This window comes from Coregonus lavaretus, assembly GCF_964263955.1.
Source record: "Coregonus lavaretus genome assembly, contig: HAP1_SCAFFOLD_3969, whole genome shotgun sequence".
In the NCBI taxonomy this organism is placed as follows: domain Eukaryota; kingdom Metazoa; phylum Chordata; class Actinopteri; order Salmoniformes; family Salmonidae; genus Coregonus; species Coregonus lavaretus.
This window is the reverse complement of record NW_028162004.1, coordinates 28,720-40,000: the sequence shown is the minus strand read 5'-3', so window position 1 is coordinate 40,000 and position 11,281 is coordinate 28,720. Positions and strand designations below refer to the sequence as shown.

Below are 11,281 nucleotides of genomic sequence, written 5' to 3'. Positions count from 1 at the left end.
TGGTACACTCCATAGAGATGTCTATGTGTTCTATGTCATTCTGTGGTACACTCCATAGAGATGTCTATGTGTTCTATGTCATTCTGTGGTATACTCCATAGAGATGTCTATGTGTTCTATGTCATTCTGTGGTATACTCCATAGAGATGTCTATGTGTTCTATGTCATTCTGTGGTATACTCCATAGAGATGTCTATGTGTTCTATGTCATTCTGTGGTACACTCCATAGAGATGTCTATGTGTTCTATGTCATTCTGTGGTACACTCCATAGAGATGTCTATGTGTTCTATGTCATTCTGTGGTACACTCCATAGAGATGTCTATGTGTACTATGTCATTCTGTGGTATACTCCATAGAGATGTCTGTGTGTTCTATGTCATTCTGTGGTACACTCCATAGAGATGTCTATGTGTTCTATGTCATTCTGTGGTACACTCCATAGAGGTGTCTATGTGTTCTATGTCATTCTGTGGTATACTCCATAGAGATGTCTATGTGTTCTATGACATTCTGTGGTATACCCCATAGAGATGTCTATGTGTTCTATGTCATTCTGTGGTATACTCCCACTGTTTGGAGAATAGACACGTTTCAGTCAGATATATCAATCATCAGCAGTGCCTTCAGAAAGTATTCATACCCCTTGACTTATTCCACATTTTGTTGTGTTACAGCCTGAATTAAAAATGTAGCTCAGCTGGTAGAGCACGGCGCTTGTAACGCCCATACACAAAAAAATAAAATATGTATGCACGCATGACTGTAAGTTGCTTTGGATAAAAGCGTCTGCTAAATGGCATATTATTATTATTATTATAAAATGACAGTGACATTTATTGAAAATGAAATACAGAAATATCTCATTTACAAAAGTATTCACACCCCTGAGTCAATACATGTTTGAATCACCTTTGGCAGTGATTACAGCTGTGAGTCTTTCTGGGTAGGTCTCTAAGAGCTTTGCACACCTGGATTATGCAACATTTGTACATTATTCTATACAAAAAAAAAAATTCCAGCTCTGTCAAGTTGGTTGTTGACCATTGCTAGACAGCCATTTTCAAGTCTTGGCAAAGATTTTGAAGCCGATTTAAGTCAAAGTTAGACCGGCAGCCCCGTTATTAACAGCCTCATTCCCGCGACCGGGAGACCCATGAGGCGGCACACATTTGGCCCAGCGTCCTCCAGGTTAGGGGAGGGTTTGGCCGGCCGGGACGTCCTTGTCATCATCGCGCTCTAGCGACTCCTTGTGGCGGGCCGGGCGCATGCACGCTGACTTCGGTGTTTCCTCCGACACATTGGTGCGGCTGGCTTCCGGGGTTAAGCGAGCAGTGTGTCAAGAAGCCGTGCGGCTTGCCAGGGTCGTGTTTCGGAGGACGCATGGCTCTCGACCTTCGCCTGTCCCGAGTCCGTACGGGAGTTGCAGCGATGGGACAAGACTGTAACTACCAATTGGATATCAATTGGGGAGAAAAAGGGGTCAAAAGTATCCAAAAAAAATCTAATAAATCTACAAATAAATTGTTGCGGATAAAAGGCTGTACGTGATGACGTAGTGCACATAAAAATTACTTTTGCAGTTAAATTCCCATGTACCGAGTAAAAAATACAAGTTAAATGGGTTTCCATCGCATTTCCAACTCTACAAATGGTTTTGTCACAAAAAGTGTTGCATTATATAGCCCACTCTGGTCACATGCCCTCTAGCCAAATCCCTCACAGATTACAGTGCGCTACGGTAGGTTAGCCTACGCGATGAGATTATTATGGATAACATTGTTTTTATTTGTCAAAAGGCAGCCAAGCACCGATCATCATGTCACCAGAATAAGACCCTCTGTATTTATTGGAAAGGAGCATCGAGCTCATCACCGTGCCCTTTCACCACCCTGTGAAGGTCATCATAACTTATTTCATTTGAAGCCTAATAAACTGCATGGTTTCCTGAGTCGTAGTGGGAGGACCATACACCATATCATCACGTGACTCCAAGTTTACTTTGATATTTACATTTTAGTCATTTAGCAGACGCTCTTATCCAGAGCGACTTACAGTTAAGTGAGTGCATACATTTTCATACTGGCCCCCCGTGGGAATCGAACCCACAACCCTGACGTTGCAAGCGCCATGCTCTACCAACTGACCTACAGGGTTATTATTTCAATATTTGCGCATAAAGCCGTTTCACACCTAATTCATTTGACCAACACAGAAAGATCCCACCGTATCTAGCGTGTTTTGTTTTGTCGACATTTGGAAAGTTGACCAACAAATTTGCTGTTCCCATCAGGCCTGTTGTGAAGAAAAAATATATATCCGACATATACTTTACTCCCATAAACAGGTTGGATGGAAACTTGGTTTGTGACATAAAAAAATATATAACTAAAAAGGAAACCACAGTTTGTTTGCTGTAGCGATCAACTGCCCAAAAACGTGTAGGCCAGAGAGAGACGCAACTATAAAAAAATGTAATCAGGAAATGAATCTGTCAATGTAAAATGCAAGTCATATCCCGACGAGATGATTGAAACCTAGCAGAGTACATGACTAGGGATAAAGCTCTTACATTGAATGGCTTGAATAGCCTCCCGACGACATCCAGATGAAGTTAGCCAGCGTAATGGCCAAGGGATTTATGTACGAAGCTGTGGCAAGCAATTATCAGAGGAAGTAGCCAATATGTCGTTAACAGCGGTGGTAGTTTAATCGAGGAGATATACAACACTGTCTGACCACGTGTGTGTGTGTGTGTGTGTGTGTGTGTGTGTGTGTGTGTGTGTGTGTGTGTGTGTGTGTGTGTGTGTGTGTGTGTGTGTGTGTGTGTGTGTGTGTGTGTGTGTGTGTGTGTGTGTGTGTGTGTGTGTGTGTGTGTGTGTGTGTGTGTGTGTGTGTGTGTGTTGGTTAGTGTAAATATAATTGATGTGGCATCTGTCTTCCCCCACCATGTCCAATGCTGGTAGAGTAAATTAGTCCTGATACTAGCTATTCATGTACAGAGGACACTAATTATTCAGATTCAGATTCTAATTCATTTATTGCCTCACAACCAAAGGGTGGTGCATTAGCTTTGGATACAGCAAGGTAAGACTGAGATGTCATGTGTGTGTGTGTACTTTGCAGGTGTGGGATCTTGCAGATAGGTGACCGTATCCTGGCTATAAACGGGATCCCTACAGAGGACAGCACCCTGGAAGAGACCAATCAGCTACTGAGAGACTCCAGCATCACCAGCAAGGTCTCGCTGGAGATAGAATTCGACGTGGCAGGTACTGGACTCTACTGGTCTCTACAGGACTCTACAGGACTCTACTGTACTCTACAGGACTCTACAGGACTCTACTGTACTCTACTGTACTCTACTATACTCTACTATACTCTACTGTACTCTGCTGGACTCTGCTGGACTCTACTGGACTCTACTGGACTCTACAGGACTCTACTGTACTCTACTGGACTCTACTATACTCTACTGGACTCTACAGGACTCTACAGGACTCTACTGTACTCTACTGGTCTCTACAGGACTCTACAGGACTCTACTGTACTCTACAGGACTCTACAGGACTCTACTGGACTCTACAGGACTCTACTGTACTCTACTGGACTCTACTATACTCTACTGGACTCTACAGGACTCTACAGGACTCTACTGTACTCTACTGTACTCTACAGGACTCTACTGGACTCTACATGACTCTACTGTACTCTACTGGACTCTACTGTACTCTACAGGACTCTACTGGACTCTACAGGACTCTACTGTACTCTACTGTACTCTACTGTACTCTACTAGTCTCTACAGGACTCTACAGGACTCTACTGTACTCTACTGGACTCTACTGGTCTCTACGGGACTCTACATGACTCAACTGTACTCTACTGGTCTCTACAGGACTCTACAGGACTCTACAGGACTTTACTGGACTCTACTGTACTCTACTGGTCTCTACAGGACTCTACATGACTCTACAGGACTCTACTGGTCTCTACAGGACTCTACAGGACTCTACTGGTCTCTACAGGACTCTACAGGACTCTACTGTACTCTACTGGTCTCTACTGGACTCTACTGTACTCTAATGGACTCTACTGTACTCTACTGGTCTCTACAGGACTCTACTGTACTCTACTGGTCTCTACATGACTCTACTGGTCTCTACAGGACTCTACATGACTCTACTGTACTCTACTGTACTCTACTGGTCTCTACGGGACTCTACATGACTCTACTGTACTCTACTGGTCTCTACAGGACTCTACTGTACTCTACAGGACTCTACATGACTCTACTGTACTCTACTGGTCTCTACGGGACTCTACTGTACTCTACTGGTCTCTACAGGACTCTACATGACTCTACTGTACTCTACTGGTCTCTACAGGACTCTACTGTACTCTACTGTACTCTACAGGACTCTACTGTACTCTACTGTACTCTACTGTACTATACTGTACTCTACAGGACTCTACTGGACTCTACAGGACTCTACTGTACTCTACAGGACTCTACTGGACTCTACAGGACTGGACCGTACTGGACTAGACTGGATGTTTAGTGAAAGTGGCTTATTGAACCGTGTTACCTTTATAAGTAACCTTGAATGAGACTTGAAGACTTGTGTTATCATGAAGAGCAAAGCTCAGAGGGTTCATTTGGCTGATCTGGTTTTGAAACCCAGTCACATATGCACACTCTCCCTATCCATATTGAAGCACACTGTTGGGGTATTCCAACAAGGTGTTTGATCATCAGTTTTGGATCTCAAACAAGCAATGATGACTTCACAGCATCTTCCATGCTGGGTTTATCTGTGATGTGGGTATGGTTCACGCTGAACCAAAAGACCCTACTCCTCAAGACAGACCATAATGAGTTTGACATTGGGCCGTTGCTACGGGGACAGGCTTTACAGTTGAAGTCGGAAGTTTACTTACACCTTAGCCAAATACATTTAAACAAGAGTTTTTCACAATTCCTGACATTTAATCCTAGTAAAAAATCCCTGTTTTAGGTCAGTTAGGATCACCACTTTATTTTAAGAATGTGAAATGTCAGAATAATAGTAGAGAGAATTTTTTATTTCAACTTTTTTTTATTTAATCACATTCCCAGTGGGTCAGATGTTTACATACACTCAATTAGTATTTGGTAGCATTGCCTTTTAATTGTTTAACTTGGGTTAAACGTTTCGGGTAGCCTTCCACAAGCTTCCCAAAATAAGTTTGGCCCATTCCTCCTGACAGAGCTTGTGTAACTGAGTCAGGTTTGTAGGCCTCCTTGCTCGCACACACTTTTTCAGTTCTTCCCACAAATGTTCTATAGGATTGAGGTCAGGGCTTTGTGATGGCCACTCCAATACCTTGGAAGTATGCTTGGGGTCATTGTCCATTTGGAAGACCCATTTGCGTCCAAGCTTTAACTTCCTGACTGATGTCTTGAGATGTTGCTTCAATATATCCACATTATTTTCCTTCCTCATGATGCCATCTATTTATGAAGTGCACCAGTCCCTCCTGCAGCAAAGAACCCCCACAGCATGATGCTGCCACCCCCGTGCGTCTCGGTTGGGATGGTGTTCTTCGGCTTGCAAGCCTTCCCTTTTTCCTCCAAACATAACGTTTGAAGGTAGGCCTTGAAATACATCCACAGGTACACCTCCAATTGACTCAAATGATGTCAATTAGCCTATCAGAAGCTTCTAAAGCCATGACATCATTTTCTGGAATTTTCCAAGCTGTTTAAAGACACAGTCAACTTAGTGTATGTAAACTTCTGACCCACTGAATTGTGATACAGTGAATTATAAGTGAAATAATCTGTCTGTAAACAATTGTTGGAAAAGTTACTTGTGTCATGCACAAAGTAGATGTCCTAACCGACTTGCTAAAACTATAGTTTGTTAACAGACATTTGTGGAGTGGTTGAAAAACAAGTTTTAATGACTCCAACCTCAGTGGATGTAAACTTCCTACTTCAACTGTAGGTTGTTTATTCTGGTTTTCAGCACCTTTGATTTCTGGTACAAAATGTCCCCCATTAGAAACCATTACAATCAAGAGCAGGCTGCAGAACATGATTAGGAACATTCCTTTAAGCACTAATGGTTTGTTTCCAGTCGATACAGGCTGGTAGCTATAAGAGATTTGCAATAGGCCCCGTAGTCATCAGCAGCCAAATATGTTTTGAGCCTCTGAAATGGCTGGTCATTTAATTTCAAGTTGTCAATATTCCAACATTTCTGGATGCAGGTAGCGATGCAGGGAGGGATGCAGGGAGGGAGGAGATGCAGGGAGGGATGCAGGGAGGGATGGAGGGATGCAGGGAGGGAGGAGGGAGGAGGGATGCAGGAGGGATGGAGGGATGCAGGGAGGGAGGGAGGGAGGGAGGGATGCAGGGAGGGAGGGAGGGAGGAGGGAGGGAGGGAGGGATGGATGGATACAGGGAGGGAGGGAGGGAGGGAGGAGGGAGGAGGGAGGAGGGATGCAGGGAGGGAGGGAGGGAGGGAGGGAGGGAGGGTAGGAGAGGGAGGGAGGGAGGGGAGGGAGGGCGTTTATGTCCTTATTCTCCCAGGAGAGATGAGTTCATGAATTATATAGAGATGAATGTAACAGAATCAGCCTTAATGTGTAATAGCTACATTATCTCTTTCTGGAGCTCCAGATTCACTTTGTCTGTGTTACTGAGGTCACTTTGTGTCCTGGATTGTTAGTGAGTCTGTGTTACTGAGGTCTGGTAGCTGGTGGGAACACAGAACACAGTAAAAGTACATTTTGTTCTCTTGTATTTATAGTTAGTTCCTCTGTCTTTCTAGGGCATGAGGTCTCATGGATTTTGTCTGAGAACTCACTTCGTTTCTTATGCATTTGGTCTCTCTGTTTCTGTGCATCCGGTGAAATGTGTGTGTGTGTATGCATGTCTTCTTACATCTCTCTCTCTCTCTCTCTCTCTCTCTCTCTCTCTCTCTCCTCTCTCTCTCTCTCTCTCTCTCTCTATCTCTCTCTCTCTCTCTCTCTCTCTCTCTCTCTCTCTCTCATCTCTCTCTCTCTCTCTCTCTCTCTCTCTCTCTCTCTCTCTCTCTCTCTCTCTCTCCTCTCTCTCTCTCCTCTCTCTCTCTCTTCTCTCTCTCATCTCTCTCTCTCTCTCTCTCTCTCTCTCTCTCTCTCTCTCTCTCTCCTCTCTCTCTCCCTCCCTCCCTCCTACAGAGTCAGTCATCCCTAGCAGTGGCACCTTCCATGTGAAGCTACCAAAGAAGCCTGGGTAGAGCTGGGATCACCATCAGCTGTGAGTCTCTCTAGTCTACCTTTTCACATTATTTCCCAATCACTACTGTACTATATGCACACACACACAAACACACATTCACACACACACACATCTATCAGACAGTGATTCACTTAAATCCACCTCGCCTGGTGGTGGATAACTAACACTGTAAAGATCAGAGATATCTGAATTTGTCGGCTCGGAAGCTTGGAAGCTATGAAGCACTCAAATCTGAGACTTAGATATTAGGATTTAGCACCTGATCCAGACCTACTTCAGTAGAGTGGGGAGTCAATGGTTCATAGAGAATGTAGGGATTAAGATATTCCTGGATCCCATTCAAAGATGTGGAAAGTAGGTGAGCCAGAGTGAGGGGAGAGAGAGAGGAGGAGAGATAAACAGACTGAGAGAGAGACAGGAGAGAAGGAGAGATAAACAGACTGAGAGAGAAGGAGAGGAGGAGAGATAAACAGACTGAGAGAGAAGGAGAGGAGGAGAGATAAACAGACTGAGAGAGAGAAGGAGAGGAGAGAGATAAACAGACAGAGAGAGAGAAGGAGAGGAGGAGAGATAAACAGACAGAGAGAGAGAGAGAGGAGGAGAGATAAACAGACTAGAGAGAAGGAGAGGAGGAGAGATAAACAGACTGAGAGAGAGAGGAGAGGAGAGAGATAAACAGACTGAGAGAGAGAAGGAGAGGAGGAGAGATAAACGACTGAGAGAGAAGGAGAGGAGGAGATAAACAGACTGAGAGAGAGAAGAGGAGGAGAGATAAACAGACTGAGAGAGAGAGGAGAGGAGGAGAGATAAACAGACTGAAGAGAGAGGAGAGGAGGAGAGATAAACAGACTGAGAGAGAGGAGAGGAGGAGAGATAAACGATGACGAGAGAGAGGAGAGGAGGAGAGATAAACAGACAGAGAGAGAGAAGGAGAGGAGGAGAGATAAACAGACTGAGAGAGAGAAGGAGAGGAGGAGAGATAAACAGACTGAGAGAGAGGAGAGGAGGAGAGATAAACAGACTGAGAGAGAGGAGAGGAGGAGAGATAAACAGACTGAGAGAGAGAGAGAGGAGGAGAGATAAACAGACTGAGAGAGAGAGGAGAGGAGGAGATAAACAGACTGAGAGAGAGAAGGAGAGGAGGAGAGATAAACAGACTGAGAGAGAAGGAGAGGAGGAGAGATAAACAGACTGAGAGAGAGGAGAGGAGGAGAGGAGGAGAGATAAACAGACTGAGAGAGAGAGGAGAGGAGGAGAGATAAACAGACTGAGAGAGAGGGAGAGGAGGAGAGATAAACAGACTGAGAGAGAGGAGAGATAAACAGACTGAGAGAGAGAAGGAGAGGAGGAGAGATAAACAGACTGAGAGAGAGGAGAGGAGGAGAGATAAACAGACTGAGAGAGAGAAGGAGAGGAGGAGAGATAAACAGACTGAGAGAGAGGAGAGGAGGAGAGATAAACAGACTGAGAGAGAGGAGAGGACGAGAGATAAAACAGACTGAGAGAGAGGAGAGGAGGAGAGATAACAACAGAAGAGAGAGAGGAGAGGAGGAGAGATAAACAGACTAGAGAGAGGAGAGGAGGAGAGATAACAGACTGAGAGAGAGAAGGAGAGGAGAGAGATAAACAGACTGAGAGAGAGGAGGAAGGAGAGGAGGAGAGATAAACAGACTGAGAGAGAGGAGAGGAGGAGAGATAAACAGACAGAGAGAGAGGAGAGGAGGAGAGATAAACAGACTGAGAGAGGAGAGGAGGAGAGATAAACAGACTGAGAGAGAGGAGAGGAGGAGAGATAAACAGATTGAGAGAGAGGAGAGGAGGAGAGATAAACAGACTGAGAGAGAGGAGAGGAGGAGAGATAAACAGACTGAGAGAGAGGAGAGGAGGAGAGATAAACAGACTGAGAGAGAGGAGAGGAGGAGAGATAAACAGACTGAGAGAGAGAAGGAGAGGAGAGATAAACAGACTGAGAGAGAGGAGAGGAGGAGAGATAAACAGACTGAGAGAGAGAGGAGAGGAGGAGAGATAAACAGACTGAGAGAGAGAGGAGAGGAGGAGAGATAAACAGACTGAGAGAGAGGAGAGGAGGAGAGATAAACAGACTGAGAGAGAGAGGAGAGGAGGAGAGATAAACAGACAGAGAGAGAAGGAGAGGAGGAGAGATAAACAGACTGAGAGAGAGGAGAGGAGGAGAGATAAACAGACTGAGAGAGAGAGGAGAGGAGGAGAGATAAACAGACTGAGAGAGAGGAGAGGAGGAGAGATAAACAGACTGAGAGAGAGGAGAGGAGGAGAGATAAACAGACTGAGAGAGAGGAGAGGAGGAGAGATAAACAGACAGAGAGAGAGGAGAGGAGGAGAGATAAACAGACTGAGAGAGAGGAGAGGAGGAGAGATAAACAGACTGAGAGAGAGAGGAGAGGAGGAGAGATAAACAGACTGAGAGAGAGAAGGAGAGGAGGAGAGATAAACAGACTGAGAGGAGAGGAGAGGAGGAGAGATAAACAGACTGAGAGAGAAGGAGAGGAGGAGAGATAAACAGACTGAGAGAGAGGAGAGGAGGAGAGATAAACAGACTGAGAGGGAGAGGAGAGGAGGAGAGATAAACAGACTGAGAGAGGAGAGGAGGAGAGATAAACAGACAGAGAGAGAGAAGGAGAGGAGGAGAGATAAACAGACTGAGAGAGAGAGGAGAGGAGGAGAGATAAACAGACTGAGAGAGAGGAGAGGAGGAGAGATAAACAGACTGAGCGAGAAGGAGAGGAGGAGATAAACAGACTGAGAGAGAAGGAGAGGAGGAGAGATAAACAGACTGAGAGAGAGGAGAGAGGAGAGATAAACAGACAGAGAGAGAGGAGAGGAGGAGAGATAAACAGACAGAGAGGAGAGGAGGAGAGATAAACAGACTGAGAGAGAGGAGAGATAAACAGACTGAGAGAGAGAAGGAGAGGAGGAGAGATAAACAGACAGAGAGAGGAGAGGAGGAGAGATAAACAGACTGAGAGAGAGGAGAGGAGGAGAGATAAACAGACTGAGAGAGAGAGGAGAGGAGGAGAGATAAACAGACTGAGAGAGAGAGGAGAGGAGGAGCGATAAACAGACTGAGAGAGAGAAGGAGAGGAGGAGAGATAAACAGACTGAGAGAGAGAGGAGAGGAGGAGAGATAAACAGACTGAGAGAGAGAAGGAGAGGAGGAGAGATAAACAGACTGAGAGGGAGAGGAGAGGAGGAGAGATAAACAGACAGAGAGAAGGGAGAGGAGGAGAGATAAACAGACTGAGAGAGAGAGGAGAGGAGGAGAGATAAACAGACTGAGAGAGAGGAGAGGAGGAGAGATAAACAGACTGAGAGAGAAGGAGAGGAGAGAATAAACAGACTGAGAGAGAAGGAGAGGAGGAGAGATAAACAGACAGAGAGGAGAGGAGGAGAGATAAACAGACTGAGAGAGAGGAGAGGAGGAGAGATAAACAGACTGAGAGAGAAGGAGAGGAGGAGAGATAAACAGACTGAGAGAGAAGGAGAGGAGGAGAGATAAACAGACAGAGAGGAGAGGAGGAGAGATAAACAGACAGAGAGAGAGAAGGAGAGGAGGAGAGATAAACAGACTGAGAGAGAGAAGGAGAGGAGGAGAGATAAACAGACTGAGAGAGAGAGGAGAGGAGGAGAGATAAACAGACTGAGAGAGAAGGAGAGGAGGAGAGATAAACAGACAGAGAGGAGAGGAGGAGAGATAAACAGACAGAGAGAGAGAAGGAGAGGAGGAGAGATAAACAGACTGAGAGAGAGAAGAGAGGAGGAGAGATAAACAGACTGAGAGAGAGAGGAGAGGAGGAGAGATAAACAGACTGAGAGAGAGGAGGAGAGATAAACAGACTGAGAGAGAGAAGGAGAGGAAGAGATAAACAGACTGAGAGAGAGAGGAGAGGAGGAGAGATAAACAGACTGAGAGAGAGGAGAGGAGGAGAGATAAACAGACTGAGAGAGAGAAGGAGAGGAGGAGAGATAAACAGA

The 11,281-nt window shown here is 45.3% G+C and overlaps 1 protein-coding gene across 1 annotated transcript in view; it reads left to right on the top strand.

Moving 5' to 3' along the window:
- Positions 1 to 11,281, top strand: part of LOC311119757 (glutamate receptor-interacting protein 1-like) — a gene marked incomplete at both ends in the record, with an annotated part of 50,717 nt that overhangs the window by 14,188 nt on the left and 25,248 nt on the right. Inside the window, 3 exon segments of the mRNA XM_084194415.1 lie at positions 3,127 to 3,272; positions 7,210 to 7,264; positions 7,266 to 7,288. Coding sequence (XP_084050541.1) covers positions 3,127 to 3,272; positions 7,210 to 7,264; positions 7,266 to 7,288 — 224 coding nt within the window.